Raw genomic sequence first — 26,931 nt, 5'->3', positions numbered from 1 at the left:
TACAAGTAAATCAAATCATCAAGCTGCACAGCTTAAACTTGTACAGTGATGTCAGTTATTTCTCAGTAAAGCTGTGTGGGGGGAGAAAAGCATTTAGTAGGTAAGGACTTGGTTTCCCGTACTCACAGTGTGTGAAGGAGGTTGACTCCAATTCCAAGCAGAGGTGGCAGAGTCCATTGGGGTCTTCAAGTGCAGCCAACTGGAGAGTTCATCTAAGCAAAGAATAAAGGGGCAGATTCCTGAGAAAAAAAAATTGCCCAGCACATTCCCATGCCTCCCTGGCCCTGGAAACCCTTATTAATTGTTCAAAACCAAACTCAGATGTCACCTCCAAGCATTTTCTAAATGTGGAAAGACTTTAAATATTTATTTCAAAAAAGAGATAATTTGAAAGCCATTATTAACTGTGGAAATATGAAGAACTTGTATGGGGGGGAGGTAATCATAGAGCAGCACTTGATTCAGGTTTCTTAATAGTTACATAGTCAAAATAAGGAGAACACAGAATATAGATTTTAAAGAAAAGGGAGAAAGAGAATGAGATTTAATTATCTTGGGAGGAAGAACTCGGAAATTAAGGTGTGTAAATGAGCTAAAAGTCTTATTTACCATAATAAGTCAGCAGATAAATGTCTAAAATTGATGAATCAAGAAATATTTAAAAATACAGAAAGAAGGAAAAGTTAAGAGTTGACAGTATGATTGGATGAGTGAAAAAGTGACAGAGGGCTACATTTTGTATAAAACTATTGGCACTATATTTAACCTATGTTTACATACATTGTCATGACAAAAAAAATTAATTTTTTATAAAGAAGCCTTTGTTGAACATCCCCACCTTCCCACCCTCTGTACTCACTGTACATAACAGATGCCACATGACTGATTGCCTTCCCAGACTGAAAGGAGTTTCATTCAGTGCTCTATCCTTGAAGCTATGCCCAGTGTCTCAACACCTGATAAGCATGTAGCACCTATATAAAGGCTTCCCTGGTGGTTCAGTGGTAAAGAATCCACCTGCCAAGCAGGAGATGTGGGTTTGATCCCTGGGTTGGGAAGATCCCCTGGAGAAGTAAATGGCAACTCACTCCTGTATTCTTGCCTAGAGAATCCCATGGATAGAGGAACCTGGCAGGCTATAGTCCATGGGGTCACAAAAGAGACACAATTTAGTGACTAAACAACAACAACCTATGAAAAAGAATGGATAAATGTGGTTACTAATGGGAAAAACCAGCTGAAAGATTGAAATTGGGGCATAAGGTTAAATTTTTAAGGAATAGGACCAAAATTTGTAACAATAATCATAATGAAGAGGAAAAGTTAAAATTTCACGTAACCTCTGGCTCCTTCTGCCTCTGTAGCTCAGCTTGCTCCTTGCAGAGTCTGGATCACTTAGGTCACATAGTCTCAGAAAGTGGGGACTTAAAATACTACAGTCTGGAACTCATCTTACTCACTCTTGTCCTGCTCTTTGCAATCGCCCAGCCCCTGCAAACTTAATCATGCCTGTCCGTGTAAAGGTCAGGCATCCCCCTCCCCATCTTGATGACTGTTCTTTAAACCAGCCTATTAGCAGCTAGTGTTGCCCACTAGAGTAGGTCTATAAAAACTCTGTAACCCCTTTGTTCAGGGCTCAGAGCTTATAGTGTTAACTCTCTGGGCCCGCTGGCATAATAAACCTGAGTTCTCCAACTCTTCGAATGTGGTGCTTGGTTTCTCGATTACTGGTTTCTGCGACAGTAATACTTGTATAATAATATTAATACTTATTGTTAGATAGCTGAAAACCCCAAAACTTCCATACGGCCTGTTTTTACCAAGCCATAGTGTTTCGCTGTATGGCATACATACTGAATTTGTCCCGTGCATTTCGCGTCCTATGCTAGCACTTCATGCTTAAATGGCTGATGGAGACTAACTGGTCTGCCTCTGTCTGTCTGTGTTCTACCTCAGCCTTCTCCCCCAGTACCCCTCCACCACCCCAAATATTCCTTCACTGAGGTTAATTCAGGCTTCCCAGTTACCCTACTTTTCTTACATTCTCCTTCAAGAACCACAGTGGCACGTGACCCTCTGCAGTAGTCCACATTTCTCTTCTTGATCTTCCAACAACTCCACAAGCTGGCCTCAATGCCCTATCCCACATTACTTGCCACATCTCCCAAGAGAGTGCCTTCTGCTTGTTAGGCCAGCCTCGTTGTTATATTACTCTCAGTCCTACCTCCTCCCTTTCATTACACCAGGCTCCTTTCCCCCAAAAAATATCAGAACAGTCCCATCACCTGGAAATACAATGTTACTGTTGAGACATCTGCAAAGAAAATAATTTTCTGTATTTAATCAATATTTTACTGCACTCTTTTTTACTCTTGTACTGTGGAAACAAACTCAGATTCTCATCCATATTAAAACCAAGACTCTTAAATGGAATTTGACTTTTAAAATGACATTATATTTCCTTTGTCAATTAATATATCTCTTGATTCTGATAGATTAATAAAATAGACCTTATATAAAATGTGCTTCTAAGCAAATAATGGAAGAGCCTATTATAAGCACAGACAATTTTAAATACTGCTTTTCTTTTAACTTCAAAAATTCTCTTTTCTGCTTTTGTCCTGCAGTTTTAAATGTCTTAATTTTTTACTAAATGATTATTTTCTCTTTTTCTTTAACTCAGTAAGACCATTTAGAGAATTCATCTGCTGAAGTATTGAGGGTTCTAATTGTTTAATGGATAGAAATTAGGCCCTGCAAGAGTACTTTAAAAACTGGCAAATACAAGGCATAATTACAGATTCTTTAGAAGAATCTATTTCTGTACAATAGGTTAATTGGTAAGTAGACAGCACTGGCCACACTTTAGACCCAGTTTCCAATTTCAATTTCATCTGTGCTTTTTTTAAAAACAAATATAAGTGGCTAATTGTGATCAAATTAGTCCTCTTGAAGGAACAATTGGCTACTTATCTCTGATTTTCAAAATTTAAGTGGTCTAACCCATCTGCAATTAACTGCCTACAGATCTAGGGTTATTTCTCTTAAGTTATCAAAGCCTTGACTCATGATAGGAATTCTGTAACCAGGTGACCAATGTGTAGTTCATATTATGATGATTTCTTTGGAAGAATCAAGATAGTTTTTAAGAAAATTGAAGCCAAAACAGATAGATTTACCTAAAGGGAAAAATTGGTTTGGGGCTGGTTGACCCGGTTGATTGCCTCAACTCACTGAACTTTCCACTTATAAGATGGCTTCTTCATTTATGTGACTGTAAAAAGTACTTACTCCTCTTTCCCTTTTTAATTTTAGTGGTGCAATCTATGCATTGACTTGGTGGCATTTACCAATGAAATATTCAAAGGAGCAGTTTTCCAGTCACTGGATGGAATTACTGTGTCAGCAAACTGTAAGCTACGAAAGATCTTCACTTTAAAATACAAGCCTCAAGACACTGCTGATAAAGATGGTATGTTCAAACTACTATCAAGATGTTTTAGTTCTCCAGTTTTTAAAAAAGATAGACATGCCTTTGGACAACGTGTTTTTCTTTTTTTTAATTTTTCTTTATTTAATTGTGGAAAGAACATTTAACATGAGGTCTATCTTAAAAATTTTATTGTTAATAAAAGTTATTTTGACTATAGTTACAGTGTTATACAGCAGGTCTCTAGAGCTTATTCATCTTGATAGAAGTAATAATAAATTAATTTTCTAATGATCATGGTAAGATAGAAGGATGGCTGAGATATTCCTCATATGATTTTTAAAGAGACTGGAAATATATACAGTAATTACTCATTAAATTATTAATAACTGTACTCTGCAGGAAACAGAGCCATCTAGAATTCATAAGGCAGCACAAACACTCCTGCTAAGATATCTTAAACACCTAAAATATTGAGGGACTACTATTGCTTCTTTTTATTTTCATCTGGGATTACTTTTAACAAAATCAATTCTCCTAGAAGCCCAGGAAATAGGACTGCACATTAGATGGCAAAGGTGATTTCTTAGAAGTTTATATGTAGACTTTAGATTTGTGCTGCATCTGGATGAGTGTTTGTGGAACAAGACACTGTGCCTATAAATTCACTTGGTAATAAAACACAGCAATGCATTTACAGCTCCCCAAAGAGATCAAAAGCCAGGAAGTATGGCTAGTCATCTTATATACCACTTAAAGGCTGTACAAGAAAGTGAAAGATTTCATTTAAAAAAAAATAGTACCCAGTTAATAAGAAAATTCAAAATTTATAGAAATATAGATAAATTTAGGTGAATTCCATATCAGATCATAAGAGGTAAATGATAACCTAATTGAAATTTTTAATAAATATAAGGAAAAAGTGAATAAAACTTGACAGATTAAATATATGTTTTTGTCTCTGATTCTTTCTAAAGCTGCAAAAAAATTATAACATGGGAATAAAAATGTTATAAACCCACCAGGGTGAAGAGGAGACAACAAAACATAAAAGATGTTCGTAAATTTTGTCACAGTAAGACGTGACAACTGAAAAGGGCAGAGAAGGCTGAAACTTTTAGTTTTACAGGAGGGTTTACCAGTAAGATTCATAGCATAGAACCTCAGGGGAGATGAAGACTGACTGTATTTAGGAGAGGGTTCAATACAAAGACATAGGAAGATCCTGCACTCACCTCCTCCGCTGAACGCAAGAAGTCTACAGCTGCATTTGGAATGAATCTCTTGGAAGTTCAGTTCAATTCAGTCACTCAGTCGTGTCCAACTCTTTGCGACCCCATGAATCGCAGCACGCCAGGCCTCCCTGTCCATCATGAACTCCTGGAGTTCACTCAGACTCACGTCCATCGAGTCAGTGATGCCATCCAGCCATCTCATCCTCGGTCGTCCCCTTCTCCTCCTGCCCCCAATCCCTCCCAGCGTCAGAGTCTTTTCCAGTCAGTCAACTCTTCACATGAGGTGGCCAAAGTACGGGAGTTTCAGCTTTAGCATCATTCCTTCCAAAGAAATCCCAGGACTGATCTCCTTCAGAATGGACTGGTTGGATCTCCTTGCAGTCCAAGGGACTCTCAAGAGTCTTCAACACCACAGTTCAAAAGCATCAGTTCTTCGGCGCTCAGCCTTCTTCACAGTCTAACTCTCACATCCATACATGACCACAGGAAAAGCCATAGCCTTGACTAGATGGACCTTAGTTGGCAAAGTAATGTCTCTGCTTTTGAATATGCTATCTAGGTTGGTCATAACTTTTCTTCCAAGGAGTAAGCATCTTTTAATTTCATGGCTGCAGTCACCACCTGCAGTGATTTTGGAGCCCCCAAAATAAAGTCTGACACTGTTTCCATTGTTTCCCCATCTATTTCCCATGAAGTGATGGGACCAGATGCCATGATCTTCGTTTTCTGAATGGTGAGCTTTAAGCCAACTTTTTCACTGTCCTCTTTCACTTTCATCAAGAGGCTTTTTAGTTCCTCTTCACTTTCTGCCATAAGGGTGGTGTCATCTGCATATCTGAGGTTATTGATATTTCTCCTGGCAGTCTTGATTCCAGCTTGTGTTTCTTCCAGTCCAGCGTTTCTCATGATGTACTCTGCATATAAGTTAAATAAGTAGGGTGACAATATACAGCCTTGACGTACTCCTTATTGGATGAATAGCACATCCACAACAAAGGATTTAAACAGCATCAAAGCTATGAGAGAGTGAAAAGTGAAAGTCCCTCAGTCAAGTCCAGCTCTTTGTGACCCCATGGACTGTACAGTCCATGGAATTTTCCAGACCAGAATACTGGTAGCCTTTCCCTTCTCCACAGGATCTTCCCAAACCAGGGATTGAACCCAGGTCTCCCACATTGCAGGTGGATTCTTTACCAGCTGAGCCACAGGGAAGCCACAAAAGTCTGAGAGGCAGAGATAAAGTCTCCCCCCAGGGGAAAAGAACCACACCCCAGCCACAGCAGTGTACAAATGGGAAAGGTCACAGAGCTATGGACCTTAACCCCTGAGGAGCAGGATATCTGAGCTCCATGCCAGGAACCCAGCCCCTAGGTCCTATACAGGGGAGATGAGCCCCTAAAGTAACTGACTTTGAAAACCAGTGGGCAGTATGTCCAGGAAAACTAGAAAACTGCAGGGATGAGAAGTCCACTCTTAAAGCTCTTAAAGAGCTTCCTGCAGACCTACTAGACCCCAAAACCAGTTGACCCACAGGACACAAACACCAGCTGAAAAGTGCCTGGATCATAGGTGAAGGGCTCCTACTTACTAACCTTGAAACGTATGCTGAAGAGTCAGAAACCAGTTGGAATAATCTCCCAGCTTTGAATCTCTAGCAATAGACCTTTTTGTAATCTCAGGCTACTTTGTAATATCAGAACTGTCAAGCACCATTTTGGAATTCTCTCTCTCATCTATTACGCCAGTGTGTCTGCCCTGATGGGAGCCTCAGCCTTAGGGCTGTGTTTTGACTAGGCACTGCTTCCAGTCTGGGGACCAGCTCCACCCACAGCCATAGCCTTGCCAAAACTGGAAGGCACTCACAGCCCAAATAGTTGGGCAAACCCTTGAATTCTAGGCTCTGGTGGAAAACAAGGTTGTGCTTCTGAGCCACCGGGACATGTCTTAAATAAGGCCACTCCTTCAAGACTGGGAGAGATAGTGGATTTACCTAATACATAGAAACAAACATAATTAAGCAAAATAAGGAGACAGAGGAATATGTTCCAAATGAAGGAATAAGATAAAACCTCAGAAAAAGAAATAGAAGAAACAGAGAAGCAGTCTCCTGGCAGAGTTCAATGATGATCATAAAGTTGCTCATTAAATTTGGAAGAAGAATGGTTGAACAGAGTGAGAACTTCAACAGAGAGATAGAAAATAGAAGAAAGTACCAAAGAGAAGTAATAACTGAACTAAAAAATACACTAGAGGAGTTAACAACAGATTGGATGAGGCAGCAGAAGGAATAAAGAAGCTAAGACAAAGGAATGAAAGTCACCCAGGCAGACTAGCAAAATGACAAAGAATTTTAAGAGGTGAAGATACCTTAAGAGACCTTTGGAACAGCAAGTGAAATAACATTCCCATTACAGAGTCCCACAAGAGGAAACAGGGGCAAAAAAAATTATTTGAAGAAATAGTGGCTGAAAATTTCCCTAATATGGGAAAGGAAATAGACATCCAGATCCAGGAAGCATAGAGTTCCAAATAAGTTGAAACTAGAGAGCCACACACACCAAGATACATTATAATTAAAACGATAAAAATTAAGGATGAGAGAAAATCCTAAAAGCAGCAAGAGGAAAAAAAAAAAACTTGTTACGTACTAAAACCCACAAGGCTATTAGATTTTTTAGCATAAACTGCAGGCCAGAAGAGAGTGGCTTAACATATTCAAAGTGCTAAAAGGAAGAAAGTTCAACCAAGAATTATTAACAAGGTTATTGTTCAGAACTAAAGAAATCAAGAGTTTCCCAGATAAACAGAAGTTAAAGGAATCCATCAACACTAAACCAACCCTGCAAGAAATATTGAAGAGACTTCTTTAAGCTGAAAAGAAATAGCACTAATTAATAATAAATTTTAAAACAAGAAGCACGTGAAAGTAGGAACCTGACGATTGTTGTACAGTCGCTAAGTCATATCCAACTCTTTGAGACTCTGTGGACTGTAGCCTGCCAGGCTCCTCTGTCCATGGAATTTCCAAGGCAAGAATACTGGAGTGGGTTACCATTTCCTTCTCCATGGGATCTTCCTGACCCAAGAATCAAACTGCATTTCCTGCATTAGCGGGTAGATTCTTGTACCACTGAAATACTAGGGAAGCCCCTAGTAAAAAAAAAAAAATCTCACTCGAAAAGGTAAATATATAATAAAAGTAGAGGGTCAGTCACTTATAAAGTAAGCATGAAACTTAAAAGACAAAAAACTAAAATATATTGTTCCAAAAATAGTAAATTTAACGTTATAAAAAACCCCAAACAATCTTTTTGGCCAACCTAATATATCCTGTGAGTTTTGATAAATCAATAATGACATGTATCCACCATTACAGTATCATACAGAATAATTTCATTGCCCTAATTACTGCTGCAATGGGGAGACCTGGGTTTGATCCCTGGGTTGGGAAGATCCCCTGGAGAAGGGAATGGCAACCTATTCCAGTATTCTTTCCTGGAGAATCCCCATGGACAGAGGAGCCTGGCAGGCTACAGTCCATGGGGTTCCAAAGAGTCAGACATGACTGAACAACTAAGCACACAGCACAGTTTCTATAGTGCAGTGCCTTTCAAGGAAGGATGGAAAAGAGGGATGATTTTAAAAGGAAATATACAAGAGATGCCCTGTAATAGAATTCAAGAATTTGGTGACTTGTTGTGTTGATGTCTGTATTACAGTAAGTGGTGAATGTCCCTTTGTCTGTCTTTCTGAAGGATGGGTCATTGCCTTCTGCAAAACAGATTAGTCAGTCATAGCATTGAGACTTTCATCCAAGGAAATTTTTGTATGTGTTTCTTACATTCCATTCTCAGGATCCGTTTTAAAATATCATATTAAATGCATGTTTAAGCTCAGTCCTGTGTTATCCTTGGCTCGTTTAAACTACTACTATTTTTACTTTAGGACCTCTCAGACTCACCCATGCTAGGACATGTTGCCTAATTCCATTGCTGTTCTCTATAACACAGTGGGATATAATAGAAAATGAGTTATTAGGACCCTAAAACAGCAGTTAACTAGTTTCTTGGTTGTCCAGCAGAATGACTTATGCTGGACAAGTAGTAAAGCATGATGATTCAGTTTAGTTTATTACTTTTATGATCCCCAAGGGAACGTGGACTAACATTTGCATGACTGAATTATTGATTAACTTGTATCATTTTGCATTTTTTTAAAAACATGATATATGTGTAGATAGATCAGAGAAAGATGGAAGAGAGAAAAGAACAAGTGATGATCCATTCATGAATTTATGCTGCCAATCACAGTTTTATAGGTCTCCTGTTTCCCCAGTCTCCCCAGTTCATTGTTCTTCCTGAAATCTCAGGACTGGGGAATATGTGTTCAGTTTTCAGTAATGCAAGAAGAGAAGAGCTAAACTGTGATTTAAGACTAGGAGCCCTTTGAGGGCTAAACTTGGATCTCCACAGTTGTATTTCTAGCACATGACCTGGCACCAGTAACATGTCATAAATGCTTGACGAATTGATGAAGTAGGGCTAGCTAACTGTTCAGTTATTCATTCACTATCTCCATACAGTAAACCTTTATTGGGTGTCTAACAATCTGAAGAAAATTATCCCTTCAAAGGTGACAGAAAAAAATCAGAAATACTGATGTCTTCATAGACTCATTGATCAGGAAAAGGCCCTAAAGACCATCTAATTCAGTGTCTTCATTATACAAATAAGGAAAAGAAGGTCCATGGAAATGAGACATCTTGTGCAGACTGCAGAAGGTAGAACTCAACACCAACCCTCTGACTGCCATTTTGTCAGTGCTGCCCAAGTTTACCATCCACAATAAGTAAAATGATTTAGTATTTTTAATAATTGACACTGTTGAGTTTTTTTCTCACTTCTCTCCTCACTTGCAGGTAAGGTGAATGTACATCATACCCAAATCTTGTCAGTTTAAGGCTACATTTCCACTCCTTCCCAGAGAGGAGCTGAACTCACAATGCCCTTGCCTAGCAAACCGTGACAGGGGAAGTAAAGTGGGTGAGGTACCTAACAGCCAATAGAAGATCTCACAAGAATTAGTCACCAGTGTCCCTATATCAAGACTCAGAATTATTCTAAGATACTTATTATATTTTGTAATTCAGTTCAGTTCAGTTGTGTCTGACTCTTTGTGACCTCATGAACCTCAGCATGCCAGGCCTCCCTGTCCATCACCAACTCCCAGAGTTCACCCAAATCTGTGTCCATTGAGTTGGTGATGCCATCCAACCATCTCATCCTCTGTCGTCCCCTTCTCCTGCCCTCAATCTTTCCCAGCATCAGGGTCTTTTCAAATGAGTCAGCTCTTTGCATCAGGTGGCCAAAGTATTGGAGTTTCAGCTTCAACATCACTCCTTCCAATGAACACCCAGGACTGATCTCCTTTAGGATGGACCGGTTGGATCTCCTTGCAGTCCAAGGGACTCTCAAGAGTCTTCTCCAACACCACAGTTCAAAAGCATCAATTCTTTGGCACTCAGCTTTCTTTATAGTCCAACTCTCACATCCATACATGACCACTGGAAAAACCATAGCCTTGACTAGACAGACCTTTGTTGGCAAAGTAATGTCTCTGCTTTTCAATATGCTATCTAGGTTGGTCATAACTTTCCTTCCAAGGAGTAAGCGTCTTTTAATTTCATGGTTGCAATCACCATCTGCAGGGATTTTGGAGCCCTGAAAAATAAAGTCAGCCTCTGTTTCCACTGTTTCCCCATCTATTTCCCATGAAGTGATGGGACCAGATGCCATGATCTTCATTTTCTGAATGTTGAGCTTTAAGCCAACTTTTTCACTCTCCTCTTTAACTTTCATCAAGAGGCACTTTAGTTCTTCTTCACTTTCTGCCATAAAGGTGGTGTCATCTGCATATCTGAGGTTATTGATATTTCTCCTGGCAAACTTGATTCTGGCTTGTGCTTCCTCCAGCCCAGTATTTCTCATGATGTACTCTGCATATAAGTTAAATACTGTTTATAATAAAATATTATTTCTCAAAACCTCTAAGGATAACAATTTCATTTACAGTACCATCCAAATAATTAAGTACCTCAGAATAAATTTAATCAAGGATGTAAAGACTTGTACACAGAAAACTATAACCATTGCTAAAAGAAATTAATAAAAACCTATCTAAATGGAAAGACATCCCACCTTCCATGAATTGGAAGACATGATATTGTTAAGATTTTCAATATCATGCCAAATGATTTAGAGAATAAATTCAATCTCTCTTGAAATGTCAGTGGCCTTTTTTACAGAAATGGAATAAACAATCTTCAAATTCATATGGCATTTGCAAGAGGACTGAATATCCAAAAATTTCTTGAAAAAAAAGAACAAACTTGGAGGATTCACACTTCTCAATTTCAAAATTTGTCTCAAAGTTACAAAAATCAAAGGAGTTGCTGTTAGGACTGACATATAGACCAATGAAACAGTTAAATCCAGAAATAAAGGCATACATCAGATTTTGGCAGGGACACCGAGAACATTCAATGGAGAAAGAATAGTGTCTTCAACAAATGGGGAACCCTACCTCACCCAATTTTAAAAAATTGACTCAAAATGGGTCAGTTACCTAAATATAAGAGGTAAACCATTAAAGAGTTAGAAAAAAAATAGAGATAAATCTTCATGACCTTAAATTTGGCAGTTAGATATGTTACCAAAACCATAGTAACAAAATGTTCAATGCAGATAAACTATACATTATCAAAAACTATATCAGATGACATTATCAAGACTGAAAAATTGCTTCTTGAGCTTTTGACTAAGATCAAGTGAAGACATGAAAAGATGGCCTATAGAATGGGAGAAGATATTTGTAACATATCTGATAGAATATATACTCTGTTTCATAAATAAAGTATACATATATATCCTGATATATTCTAGAATCTGAAATATATAACACAAAAACAAAATGACAACCCAGTTTTTTTTAATGGTCAAAAGTCTTAAAGTCAAGTCACTCAGTCATGTCCGACTTTGCGACCCCATGGACTGTAGCCTACCAGGCTTCTCTGTCCATGGGATCTTCCAGGCAAGAATATTGGAGTGGGTTGCCATTTCCTTCTCCAGGAGATATTCCCAACCCAGGGATTGAACCCAGGTCTCCAGCATTGTAGGCAGATACTTTACCATCTAAGCCAGCAGGGAATTACCAAAAGTCTTAAATATATCTCCAAAGATGGTACACAAAAGAAGATAATACAAATGTTAGCCAATAAACCTAAGATTCTAAACATCATTGTAGGGAAATAAAATTTTAAACCACAATGAGATACCACTTTATACCTACTAGGATGGCTATAATTTTTTAATAGAAAAAAAGTGTTAGCAAATGTGGAGGGAAATTGTAATCTTCAAGCATTACTGATAGGAAACCAAAATTGTTCTCTCATTGTGGAAAACATTTTGGCAGTTCCTTAAACACTTAAACACAGCAATACCATATGACCCTGCAGTTCCACTCTGAAGTATATACTTGCCCAAACAAAAAGCAGATACATGTGCATGTTTCTAACAGCATCATCTCCAGTAGCCAAAATGTGGGAACAGCCCACATGTCCGTCTCTGGATGAGTAGATTGACAAAAATTGTTAAGTACTATTTACGCAGATACAAAAGGCCACATACTGTGTGATTCCATTCACATGAGATACCCATAATAGATAAATCCATGGAGACAGATTGTAGATTTGTGACTGCCAGGGACTAGAGACCAGAGAGAATGGGGAGATAAGGTTAACGGGTAAGTTCCCTGTGAATGTGCTAAATGCCACTGAATATTTTACTATAACATGATTAATTTTATTAAAATTAATTTCTCCTCAATTAAAAAAAACTATAATGGAATAATTCATTCAGGATAGTGAAGATTTTGCGTAGTTCCTTTAAACATCAAAACCTTTTATTATTCAAAACAAAAGAAAAACACACATACCAGGATGCAGTTGTGTCGTCACCATTGTAACGAAATAATTTTCATAAGTGTCTGCTGTTACTAATAATAAATATTTATATAGCAGTTGCTATGTACCAGGTAGTATTCTTATCCTTTTATACATTAACTAATTTAATCATCACAGTAACCCTGTAAGGGAAGTGTTATTTTCATATCCATGTTTCACAGATATGGAGAACAGGGCAGAGCAAGGTAATTACAATGCCAGGATCACACAACAGCTTGCTACAGCCAGAACATGAGGCCAGGCTGCCTTGCTCCAGAACCTGTGCTGTTAACCGCTATGATATACAGCTTCTTAAAATCTTTCTGCATTAATACAGTTAAACTCCATAAAGCAGGGATTTGGATCCATATCAGGCCCAGGGACAAATCTGATAGTTATATGGTAGATGAATGAATGAATAAAAAAATGAATCAACTTTATACCAATATTGTTAAATTAACTAGATTAAATGTGTCCCCCTAAAATTTATATTTCTGCTTTATTGACTATGCCAAAGCCTTTGACTGTGTATGTGGGTCACAATAAACTGTGGAAAATTCTGAAAGAGATGGGAATACCAGACCACCTGACCTGCCTCTTGAGAAACCTATGTGCAGGTCAGGAAGCAACAGTTAGAACTGGACATGGAACAACAGACTGGTTCCAAATAGGAAAAGGAGTACATCAACGCTGTATATTGTCACCCTACTTATTTAACTTATAAGCAGAGTACATCATGAGAAATGCTGGGCTGGAAGAAGCACAAGCTGGAATCAAGATTGCTGGGAGAAATATCAATAACCTCAGCTGTGCAGATGACACCACCTTTATGGCAGAAAGTGAAGAGGAACTAAAAAGCCTCTTGATGAAAGTGAAAGAGGAGAGTGAAAAAGCTGGCTTAAAGCTCAACATTCAGAAAATGAAGATCATGGCATCTGGTCCCATCACTTCATGGGAAATAGATGGGGAAACAGTGGAAACAGTGTCAGACTTTATTTTGGGGGGCTCCAAAATCACTGCAGATGGTGATTGCAGCCATGAAATTAAAAGACGCTTATTACTTGGAAGGAAATTTATGACCAACCTAGATAGCATATTCAAAAGCAGAGATATTTCTTTGCCAGTAACGGTCCGTCTAGTCAAGGCTATGGTTTTTCCAGTGGTCATGTATGGATGTGTGAGTTGGACTGTGAAGAAAGCTGAGTGCTGAAGAATAGATGCTTTTGAACTGTGGTGTTGGAGAAGACTCTTGAGAGTCCCTTGGACTGCAAGGAGATCCAACCAGTCCATTCTAAAGGAGATCAGCCTTGAGTGTTCTTTGGAAGGAATGATGGTAAAGCTGAAGCTCCAGTACTTTGGCCACCTCATGCAGACAGTTGACTCATTGGGAAAGACTCTGATGCTGGGAGGGATTAGGGGCAGAAGGAAAAAGGGACGACAGAGGATGAGATGGCTGGATGGCATCACTGACTCGATGGACATGAGTTTGAGTGAACTCTGGGAATGGGTGATGGATAGGAAGGCTTAGCATGCTGCGATTCATGGGGTTGCAAAGAGTCGGACACGACTGAACGACTGAACTGAACTGAATAAGATAGCCAGGTTTTCCTGGTACCTTAGATGGTAAAAGAATCTGTCTGCAATACAGGAGCCTTGAGTTCAATTCCTGGGTCAGAAAGTTCCCCTGGAGAAGGAAATGGCTACCCACTCCGGTATTTTTGCCTAGAGAATTCCATGGACAGAGGAGCCCACAGTCCATGGGTTTGCAAAAAGTCGGACGCAACTGAGCGACTAACACACACACACAATAAGAGATCCCAGAATGCTCCCTCTCCCTTCCCACCACGTGTGGTTTCAGAAGGAAGACAGCCATCTGTGAACCAGGGTTAAGATGTTTATCAGACATCAGATCTGCTAGTGCCTTGGTCTTGAGCTTCTCAGCCCCTAGAACTATGAGAAATAAATTTGTTATTTCTACACATTTCCACTCAATCTACAGTATTCTGTTATAGCAGCCCAAACAAAAACAAATATTTTAGCAGTAAGGAAACATTTGTGTTTTCTGCTTCGCTCTCAGTGATGTTTCAGAGAGGTGAGATTTGATATAAGTAAGGCACTGTACTAAGCACTACAAGTAAGTGAGATAAATATAGTTGAATCCAGAATCAATGAATTATTACAGAATTGGTTCTTATTTAAACTACAGTGAATTATGAGTATCTGTAGTGGAAATAGATCTATAAATCTAACTATTTTTTAAGGCATTCTCCCCCCCCCCCAATAAAATGGGGATGATTATTCTTAATGCATAAAATGCTTTATATATGTGTTAAAATTGATGACTTAATTTTTAAAGCTAGTTAAGATCCTCATCAAGGGTATTAAACACCATAGAATGATTCATTTTATGAGGACTTTATGACCATAGAAAGGAGGACAGGGTTACAAAGTCACTCAAACATTGCAATAATACACTATCTCATACTGGGAGCAAAGGTGTCAAAGAAAACTACCATCTGGTTGTGTCTGGATGCTGTATGAGCAAATCTGTTAGCTTTCTCAGAGCCTTATTCACATACCATTTTGCCTTTTTGAGCCTACCATTCTAGCCAACATAATGTTCTTTCAGATGTGTTAGCAAAAGCAGTTCAAATTCTATTGTATCATAGTTCAAAAAGCAGTCTGCGTGTTTCCATACAAAGCCCTTGCCCTAGAGATAGAACGTATGTGAAAGAACAACAAGACAGGCTCTCGTCCCTTAGTATCTGATTGCCTGCTTGATTTGTTATTTGCCATCTGGGGAGAAAAATATCCAAATAAAATGTGCATGGAGTACTATACAGGATATAGCTGAAAAAAGAACAACCAAAGAAGAAAAACAGAAGACTGGGCAGCTGCATTTAATCTAGGTTGACTGTTATTAAGGGGCTTTTGTTCATGACCATTTATTAAGCACCTCATTTGAGCCAAGTGTTTTACTAAATGTATCACTGGGATTCTCTCACTATTCAGTGTGGCAGAACTGTCTTTCTTTCACTTCCTAGAATGCACTGAAGTCTTTCTATCTTCAGAGTCTTCAAAAGCTGTTTCATCTACCTGAATAATCACTCCCACCCCATTTTACCAGGCCATTTTCTGCTTATCCTTTATGACTCAGTTTAAATGTCTCTTATCAGGAAGACTTTCCCTAACAACCTATGAAGTTGGATTCCCCTATTACTTCTCTCATAACATCTTGAACTTTTCTTTCAGAGCATTTAACACAATTATAATTAACTGTGATATCGCTTGTTTCATATTCTCTGCTGGGTATAAGCTTTAATAAAGCCATCATAGAGTCAACTCTGGCTCACCACTAAATTCCCAGCCACTAGATGAGTACCTGGCACATAGTAGAAGCTCAGTAAGAATTTACTGAATGATAAAATGAGTAAATGAATGACTACAGGTAGACCATGCCCTGTAATACAGTTCAGCACTATTTAATTTTTGTGTAGGATCTGTACTATTTTTGGAATTAGTCTTTATTTTTAAATTAAGCCATAAATGCTAAAAATACAAAATAATATAACCTAGTAATTGAGCCTAGAGAAGGGGGAGTGGTTGGTGGGGAAATGAGTTAAGTTCTATTTAGGTCTATCAGAACATCCAGCTACCCGGTTTAAAGCCCCTTCATAGTTTGGGATCACAGAAAAATGAGACTAAAGCTGCTTTCCTCTTTCTCAAAAATGAAACTCTCCATAAAAAATCTCAGGAAGTTTGACAGTCAGTAGTCACTTAATGATTATGCTCTATTTTAGAATAATACATCAGTAGTTTTTTCTCTAATTTATCCCTTTATTGCAGGTTTTATTTTATACTGCCCACAATATTCATTCCCTCAGTGAATAATCCAATAAGTAGTAAGACAATTCTGAGAGCAAAGAGAGAGAATATATAGAAAAAGGAAAAATGATGTAGAGGGAATTTGAGTCTTTTAATGTGAAATCTGATTTGCATGTCAACCACGTTCCTGTAAGATTCAGATTGAAGTTTTGTAATAGTCTCTGTCTTGTTCTGTCTTTCATAAAAAGTGTGAATTTTTGGTTACCAGAATTTGCTGTTTGTCTCTTATTAGTTGGAAATTCAGCTTTTCTTTTGGATACATTTCAAACTTTGTAGTATTGTACCCTGTACCATCCACACAAGCCCTATGAGCTAAAGTTTCTATAATTTCTCTTCATAGGATTCAGAATACATCATTTTATTTCAGGTTCTTATCAGCCTACAGAATTTTCTTTCTCTATTAATATAAAAATCTCAGTTTATCAATATTGGCACCAATGTGGAAATTATCTTTTTCTACCTCAAGAAGTCTGAAATGACATGTCAAATATATATATATATATATATATATATATATATATATAGAGAGAGAGAGAGAGAGAGAGAGAGAGAGTTACTTTCCAAATTTTTTTATTTTGAGAGTTCATTTACTCAGTTACTTTACATTGGCTTTCTAAATGTCAATGACAAGTAAGAAGTGAATGGACAAAGAACACCTGAGAACTGAGATTTATAAGCTCAGTGGCATTTGTAATGACTGGAACTTTAGGACACTTGGAAACCATTACATTGCTGATGAGCATTTAAGTTTTTAGTTCAATGATTCGTTTTCCTTTTCAAGATTAGGACATTAAAATCTAATTAGGGAATGGCCACAGCTTGGATGCACAAAAACCTAACATCATTTGCCTTTATAAACATGGTTAGAGTTTATACTTACATAAGGATATTTTTGAGGGATGAATTTGGTTGAATTTTTCTTACTATTCATATTCACATTTGCACAAACCAAATTTTTTCCACTAGATTCTAAAAGAAATTTTTTTCCTACTAAAAATTAAATTATTATGAACAAGAAATAGAAACTAAGCTTAGACGAATCAGGAAAAGTTATTTTTCATTTTGGTATATTTCCTTCTAGTCCTTTTCCTATTCGTATGTTTCATTGAACAATTTTCTACAGTTGAGATTTGGATATACTATGTTCATTTAACATCTTATCTTGAACCTTTCCCATCTTTGTAAATACAGTGTCTTATAAACTCTTAACTGGAAATTCAACTTGTTTCAGAAATTATAAACATTTATATTGACCTTCATCTGGGTTTCTGATTTTTTAAATGTAGAATAGATTCATAAGTGAAATTACTAAGTGAAATATCATGGACATTTTTAAGGCTTTTGATGCACATAGTAAAACTGCTTTTTGGAATGTTAACAGCAACTAAATTCCTACTTGCTACATATGACAAAGCTTAATATCTTTGCCACAAGATAGGTCATATAAATAACTTTTTAAAATAACCTAATAGTAAAATGGGTTAAGAACATGAACAGAAAATTTATTATAATGAAAACTTAAATATCCATATAAATATATATGAATAATATGAAATCTCATTGGAAATGCAAGCTATAATAATAAAAATACTACTTTAATTAAACTGCTTTTTTCTTTGAAAGTATTTGAAGATTGGATGTTAACATTAGGGAAAGCTGGGGAAAGGGTAAATTGGAACTCTGTACTATTTTTGTAACTTTTCTGTAAGTCTAAATTTATTTCAAAATGAAAAGTTAGAAAAATGACTCATATGACGGCTCTAGGTGGTTACTCAATAATGTCATTGTACTTAGTGACCTATAAATGAGGCAGTGTAATCCCAGAAACCTTCATTGAGCATACTCAGCTCGTTCTTCTGAGTGCTACTCTAGTATTAAAAAAACAAATATAAAATATTTCCAATCAGTGCTCTCATTCATTGCAGAAGTCTCTGAATCTGTTCCGTATGTTGGTACTCTATCTCATTTAATCCTCTCTACAATCCCAGAAAGTAAACCTTAAAATTATTTATGCTCAGATGAGGTAACCAAGACTGTGTAACATTGAGTAACCCATCCAAAGTCATACTCTAAAATGTTTTACTTTAACTGGTTTCATTTATAAGGTATGTCCATTCGGCAGAAATTGCTTACATTTGGGGAATGAATGTTTGTCTTTATTTCCAGCTGGACATGATGCTTCCTTTCCAACAGATGAACGTATAGACATTATTCCACGAAGCTGCCAACTAATGACAGATGTTCCACAAGTCACACAGCTGCTAAACATGACTAAACTCCGCCAAACTGAAATAAAATTTGGAGGTCATCCTCTGAGTCCAGCAGAATCAGGTATGTACTCAAGTCCTAAAGTATAAGCCTCTTTATTTTTAAGGCCAAAAAGTAGAGGGTGGTGGAACAGCCTGGCAATGATGCTTCATAGCTTGAGATTATATATTAAATCACTTTAACATCAGCTCTTGTCAGTGATAAATCATTTTAAATTTCTTTTTTAGCAGCTAAAATAGCTTCTTGATTTTTATATGTTAAGTCAAACATCCTTGGTCTTTCCTTTCTTCCCATATGTGTCCAAGCCCTGCCAGTTACACCTCCAAGTCAGCTCTCAAATCTGATCCTATTCTACTTTCATTGTTTGGGTTCCCACTGTCACTTAACCTTACCCTCCCAGTTAATCTTTACATTGCTGTCAGATTTCTCTTTCTGATAATAGAAATAGAAATGTAACCATGGTGCTCTTTGATTAAAGACTTTTAATGCCTTTCCTACTATCTTAGAGGACAAAATGAAAAAAGCCCCTGGGGACTCACACAAAGTCAGTCTCCCTTATTCCAAACTTGCTCCACAGTTTCATCTCCAGACCCTTTCTCTCATCGCCATGTGTTAATTCCTGACCACTCTCTACAGCTTTCATATGTTCTATTCTGAGATTGCTGTTTCATTGGTCTAAAATGGCTTCTTTGCCTTTCTGCCTGCAAAAACACTCAATTTGTCTTCCTAAATCCAACTCAAATGCCACCTCTTCTGTCCTAACAAGCATTGCTCTCCTTTTGTGATGGTTTTTTGTTCCTTGCAATACTTTTTAATTAATATTCTTTCATTCCCAATTAAATGTGACTCTTTCAAAAAGAGCACTGTACATCATTCTGTATCCCTACCACCTAACACAGTGTTTGCCATATATTTGGCCTGGTGCTGCACACTCACCTGACAGTAGCCAGTCAGATAACAGAAATGAGTGAAGTAAGCCGGATGCCTGGACATCTCACCCACAGAAACATTTTCTACTTTTGCAGTGAGCCCTGTTGGGAGTGGAGGGGAGCAATTAGGGAAGAAGAGTATGATAGTGCTTCAAACAAACTGTTTTCTACTGTGGAAGCAGTAATATCAACAACTGATACAAATGATACAGTACATAGCAGTTAACACTCAGCCTCTGTGAGTGAGCTGTAAAGGAGTGGTGAGAACTACAGCAAACTGGACTCTCGTTCTCAGCCTAGAAGGGACAGCTGCAATTCGGTTCTAGCCAAATTTTGCCTTGCAAGAACACAGGCACAGTCTCACCAGATCTTTCTTTCTTTTTTTTTTCAAGAGGAACTCAGTTTTCCAGTGTTTGTAACAGTATTTGTTGTTCAGTCGCTCAGTCCTGTTCAACTCTTCACAACCCCATGAACTGCAGCATGCCAGTCTTCCCTGTCCTTCACCATCTCCTGGAGTTTGCCCAAACTGATGTCCATTGAGTTGGTGATGCCATCCACCCATCTCGTCCTCTGTTGTCTCCTCTTTGACAATGTTAAAATATTGTCTAAAACTCTAAACATTTTTGAAAACATTCTTAGAGTCAAACAAAACACGCCAGAGCTGCTAGTTTTCTACCTCTGTATTGGACACCCATAGCTATTGACCAAACAAGTGAATAGTACTTACAGATCAAGAAATCTGTTATTCAGATGAGCAGTTCTCAGCTTCCTGCATGTTAGAATCACTTCGGACATTTTAAAAATAACTGATATAAAAAAATTTTTTCCCCTAATGTCTATGCTTTACCCCCAGAAATGTTGATTTAATTGCCCTCGGTTGGGTTTTGTTTGTTTTTTTAAACGTCTCCAGCCATTGTGACATACAACCAGGTTTGAGAACCCTGAATGAGTGACTGGATCACTTATCCCCACAAAGGTGATAACCTTGAGAGAAATCACGGTGAGGGGTAGGGGAACTTGTAGGGTGTGTTGGTTCTCAGATAACAGGTGGGGAAGAGAGAGTTGTCAAAATTCAAGAGTGGTCAAAGTAGAAAGAGGAGAAAAGAGATGATCATGATGAGATGCATTGCGTGCATGCTAAGTCGTGTCTGACTCTTTGCAACACCATGGACTGTAACGCACCAGGCTCCTCTCTCCAGTGGATTTTCCAGCCAAGAATACTGGAGTGAACTGCCATTTCCTTCTCCAGTGATGAGATGAATGAGTGACAAAAACAGACTCACTTTTCAATTCAGTTCAGTTCAGTTGCTCAGTTGTGTCTGACTCTTTGCAACTCCATGGACTGCAGCACACCAGGCTTCCCTGACCATCAGCAACTCCCGGGGCTTGCTCAGACTCATAACTCACTTTTACTCTCTATGTTTATCCAAAATTCATTTATTCTTGGTATATTTTTATTGCATATTTCTGGAGATTTGGGACCATTCTGTTAATTTTTTCAGTATAAACCCTGTAAAAGAATTTGACACTTTATTTTTCAGTCCTTTGTAATGAAATTTCCAAACTCACAAACAAGTGGAGACACTACATAGTGAATCCCCCATATTTCCATCACCTGCTTTGACAGTTGCCATCTTTATTTAGGCAAGGATTTATGATAGCAGTGAGAACACAGATCATGAGAATTTGTGTATTTGTTATGTGTACTATCTTCAGAGAGAGATAGAGATAAAGAATAGAGATAGAGAATTTGTGTATTTGTTATATGTACTATCTTTAGAGAGAGAAGGCCCTGGTGGCTCGGATGGTAAAGTGTCTGTCTACAGTGCGAGAGACCTGGGTTCAATCCCTGGGTTGGGAAGATCCCCTGGAGAAGGAAATGGCAATCCACTCCAGTATATTGCCTGGAAAATCCCATGGACAGAGGAGCCTGGAAGGCTACAGTCCATGGGGTCGCAAAGAGTCGGACACGACTGAGCGACTTCACTTAGAGAGAGAGGGAGAGAAAGAGAATATATGCAATCTATGTTCATTACAGAACCTTTGGAAAATATATAAAAGTTTTCACTACCCAGGTAGCCACTGTAAACACCTCAAGTCATAATTCAGTCTTAATGGAAAATTCTCCAAAGAGTACAATGAGTAAGAGTGTTTCACATAACCAAACACTCTGTCTGTATCTAACAGGCTGTGATAACTTTCCATAACAGAAATGATTGCAAAGCCTGTCATGTAGCTCTTTGTAGTTGTAAATGCTCCTTTTCTCTTCTGTCTCTCTAGCTTAATGTTTTAAGAATTGTGTCTTTAAATGAAAATGCAAGTCTATATCCAGATATTTTGTGTCTTTATTTTAAATTTAAACTTCAAGGACACTTGTAATGTCAGAGAATAAAGAGAAATTTGAATAAATATTAAAAGCATCATTAACTCAATATTACAATTAAACAACCTTTTTCATAGGCCATGTTCAATCCCAGCTTGTAGAAGAGGGTTAAGTTAGTATATATTTTTCTAATTCCTCAAATGGACTTTCAGTGCATAAGGATAGTCAACATGAGCCGTTTATACAGAAAATTAATAATCACCATTGAAAAGTTATTTCTTCTGTCCTATGAAACTCAAATGTACTTACATTCATTTATAACCATACGGTTTATGATTGTTCATATGAAGTAAATCTCATAACACATGTACAGCAGCTAAAATCTACATAAACGTGCATCGAACTTTGTAGTTTGCTTTCTGCAAATACTTTTCAGTTGCTTTTTTTGACATTTGTGGGCTTTGAACCTTACTATGAGTGATGATAATAAAAATTATTGTTCTCTGTGTGAAAGATTTTATTTGAAAGGTGTAGCTAATGACTAACGCCCAAGGACAGACTTTTTAATCATGGAAAAACCAGGAGGTATTTCTTCATTTGAAGTATTTGTTTTTGTGTCTTTCTAAAATGAGGGCTCCCCGTGATGAGATTTGAATTGCATGAAAAGTGGCTGGGTGCTCTTGTAATAGTACATACATAAATTGTGATATTTTATTATAAATGAGCATGCTAAGAGATCCCAGTATGCCACTACAGAAAGAAGTAGCTGCTTCCTATGGGTGCTTTCTGGCATGTTCACGCGAGCTAAAAAAGGAAACCTGGAACCTTCTGTTTTAGAGTGCATTTTTTGAATGTCATGTAACTTGATCAATAGCATTTAGTGAAATTAATAAAATAATTGTGTTTCCAAAAAGTCTGTTGCCACATATTCGCACTGTTCACTTTGTCAGCTCCCAGTGCACATTAGCTAGTGGTTGTTAGTCTGCAGAGGACTGTATGATCCGATGATCTTATTTTCATTAGTGGAGCCCCACTTTAATTGAACCAGAGAATCAGATCTAGTTATTGAAGTTGAACATTCAGCTACTAATGACAAGACGCAGTGGTCCACTAAGCACAAATCAAAACCAGTAATTTGCTTAAAAATTAGGACATAGTTTTCCCAAGTGCCCTCCTTTCCACAGCAGCAATCTTATTGGATTTTTAGTCCTTTTTAAATAAGAAAAGACTGACATCCGTATCTCCTAGCTCAATTGCAAACACATAAATGAAAGCATCTAGCAAAACCGTGACATAGTGATCTAACTATAGTTGGCATTGGTGAGATCTTTAATAGAATTTCTTCTTTGCTTTGGACATTATGAAAACAAATTTTAAGTCAAGCAACAAAATCTATGTAAAGTAGAATCTTAAAGAAAAAAGAGTTAGATTCTGTCTTCAGGAACAAGCGAGACACTCTAATTTCTTCTTTTCTAAAGCCAGAGTGTATTCCCTGGTTTAGGGTTGTTGGTTAAAGAAAGGCTGCAATTTTAAAAAAATAAGCAGAAAACCTGAATAGACATTTTTCTTAAATTTTAAAAGCTTGTAATTAAAGTACTTTGCATGGGATGTGCATTCTCAATTTAGCCACAATTCTCCCCACATTCTCCACGTGAGTTCTTGTCACTATATTTTGCCTGCCTGGCGTTCAAGCAACTTCATTTGGCCCTCCCCAATACCACCACTTTATTCTCTCTAGAAAAGATTATTACAGTGTTATATTCTATTCTTGATTTCTCATGAACCCTGTTAGTCTAAATCAAATACATTAATTATCATATTCATAAAGTTCTCATACTTATCCAAATCATTACTATTGGACATACTTTTCAGATAGCAAAACAAAAATTTTCAGTTAGATGGTTTTACAAAACTGCCCAGAATATAAAGAGTGGACAAGGAAAGAATCCCCTGCGATGCCCCCAGCCCACCTAAGGCCCACCACCACGTGTGGTGAAAAGACGGCACCAAGGGTCTGAGCCCAGGCTCCGAGTGGACAGATCTCTAAACATGGTGAGCCTCAGTTTCTTCATCTGTAGAGGTGGAATAATATCACACCAAGTGATTGAAAATTCCATAGAGATCATGTACACATCATCATATCCATCATCCTTTCTATCTCAAATTGAATGTCATTTCGCTGACCCTAAAGACTAGATACCAGCCCCCTGTCAAACACACTGAACCTTCCCTTCATAGCTCTTACCACAGTTGTAATCATGTAGTTATTTATGATTTATTTGTTGTAGTATCTATCTCCCTTGTGAGACTATGAGTGCCTTGGTGGAGGTTATGTGTCCGCCTTATTCCTTGTCTTATTCAGTGCTTAGAGCAGTGGCTGCCCGGGCTAGGTGTTCAATCACTACTGAAAGAATTGGTAGTTGAAGGAATAAATGATGGTGAATGGACTTCATAAATTGTTAAATTTTATTCAAGATGAAAGATATTAATATCATATTTATAAGCATTCACTCCCTATTAAGCACAGTATTTAGTATGTTGCATGGATTGTTTCAGATAATCTAACAAAAATGCCTGACTTAAGTACTACTATTATCTCAATCTTATGAATGAAGAAGGTGAGGCTCAGAAAGTTTAAGTACTTTGTCTAAAATAGTATTAGATCAGCCTTTTTGTGTTTTTGATATTCCTTATAACAATGCACCTATAATAAAAATCCAATTCAAAATCTGGATTCTTGTAGCAGGTTTAATTCTGATTTGATTGTTAGATAATAGATGTAAGTCTTAAGCATGACCTCTCAATGATTAGAGTTGAAGATTCAGCAGGTTTTTCTAGTTAAACTTTGAAAACCTTGCAAACTTAAATGACTATAATAATTAGAACATTGTATCTTGGGACAAAAATGAATGTTTATTTTTCTAAAAGACAATTAGAGAGTAGACCCTCAGGTTTTATAATCTAACTACAAAGGCTGTACCCCTCAGTAAAATAGCAAAATAATTAATGGTAACATCTCTGACCTACACCAAGTTCATTTTCCGCAAACTCAAGAAAATGAAATGCCTAGAGCATGACTTTAATCTAATCTTGATTTTTAACCTTCTGTTATGCATATTGATATCAGCTCTTAAAAGAACTCCTTTTAGAATTCAAAAGGCATGCATTTCTGCTTGTAGTTTTCTTTCATTAAGATTTTTTTTCATTATAGAAACTTTGTCCCTTCTACTTTTTATTTTAGAAACCAAAGGTCTAAATTACTTTTCTTGTAGCTTTTAATTAGGACCCTATTACAGTGGATACAGAGCATGATGCATGTTTACATGGATAATTATGACAATTTTTATATGATTATAAACAGAATCATTAAAGGGAAACAGGCTTTAAGAATGTGTATGTGTTAATTGTACTAATAAATTGTTAAAGGCCTGCTAATTAAAGAAATAACTAAATGGTGGAGTGTTGTATACTTACTTTGCTTTGTGGAGGGGAAAAGGTATGCTAAAATTTGTAAAACTTAAAAAATAGATATCCATTTAACCACGTAGTAATAGATTCCTCTTTAAAGAAATCCTATAGTAGACTCTCATAAAATGCATCCTATTCTCTGTGCTTTAAGAAATTATATCAAGCTTAATTATAGTTTTAATAGCCACTGGCTCTCCACTGCTAAGCAAGAGATTCCTCTGAGAAATTCAAGGTATTTCGGAATTTATAGCTGGAACTGTGACAGTATAATTTTTTAAGATACTCCCTCCCCCCAAAAGGTTATCTTCTAATCTTGGGTACTGTCCACAGTTTTGGTGAGATTTATTCATTGCCTACCATGTTCTCTGCTGGGCTCAGCAGATGAGTGTACATGGAGTACCAAATAAATGGTCTTTCTACTCAAAGAAACTTAAATTGTTGTGGGGAGTGGGGGGAACCTGTATATAGATGAAGAATATGAAAAAAATCAAAAAAACTGCACATGTACAATGTTTGAACAGAAAGATATGCCAATAGCCAAATGGTTTCTATGATTGGAAGTTAAAAAAAGAAAAAAAGCTTCTTTTCTGGTATTGAAGACTCCCATATAGGCCTATGCCATATCCTATACACCCCATGAGGACTCTCAGTGGCTCTTCTTTCTTGGAAAATCCACATTTGAGAGCAAACTCAGTAGTCTAGGATTTTTCCTGTTTGGTCACAGAAGGTACAAATGATGAGTCTGAAATAGATTTTTCCAACTGGCCTGGAATTTGAATGTCATTTCTTTCTTTTGCTGATCCTCCGAAACTAGCAATATTTTTATTGACTCCAAGTGGTAGTTTGTAAATGACTGAAAAAGATGCAGCTGTACACATGGCCGAGTCCACTTGCTGACACTGGGGCCTGTCACATGTAAGAATCAGATAGGCATCTGATTCTGGCGCCATAGCACTGCAGCTCTTGAAAGCCACACAGTGCTTGTGAGTTTCAATGTCTTGGTCATTGTTGAGCCTTCGTTTTCATCCCCCACACTTTGGCAGTTGTTCAGTCTAGTCGTCCTCCTCAATTCACACATAAAACTCTCAGGTAGATTTTTCTCTTAAAAATAAGTTTCAACAGTAGTTAGAAATATTCAGTCATTTAATCCAACTTCCCTTCTGACCCGTTATACTTTATGATTCATTTGTTTTCTCAGCAAAGGTCTGTTACTCTGTGTCAAGCAGTAGGCTAGCAAATCAGGGATGACAAAGCAGACCACTGAGTTTATATCTACTGAAATATACATCATTGGAGAATCCCAGAAACACATGTGAAAGCGCAAGTCTGACAAGTTCTGTGAGGGAAAGCTTATGGTAGTACCTAATTTGGGTACCCTAATCAGAGGGGTCTGG

The 26,931-nt window shown here is 37.5% G+C and overlaps 1 protein-coding gene across 2 annotated transcripts in view; it reads left to right on the top strand.

Moving 5' to 3' along the window:
- Window positions 1-26,931, top strand: part of CFAP20DC (CFAP20 domain containing) — a 263,974-nt gene that overhangs the window by 121,307 nt on the left and 115,736 nt on the right. For both annotated transcript variants that reach the window (XM_040246530.1, XM_040246529.1), the window contains exons 6-7: window positions 3,316-3,472; window positions 18,716-18,880. In XM_040246530.1, the coding sequence (XP_040102464.1) occupies window positions 3,316-3,472; window positions 18,716-18,880 (322 nt within the window). The remainder of the gene's footprint in view (window positions 1-3,315; window positions 3,473-18,715; window positions 18,881-26,931) is intronic.

The sequence above is a fragment of the Oryx dammah genome, unplaced genomic scaffold (assembly GCF_014754425.2).
Source record: "Oryx dammah isolate SB20612 unplaced genomic scaffold, SCBI_Odam_1.1 HiC_scaffold_9, whole genome shotgun sequence".
Classification (NCBI taxonomy): Eukaryota; Metazoa; Chordata; class Mammalia; order Artiodactyla; family Bovidae; genus Oryx; species Oryx dammah.
The sequence above is the reverse complement of the archived record's forward strand: the minus strand, read 5'-3'. Positions and strand labels throughout refer to the sequence as shown.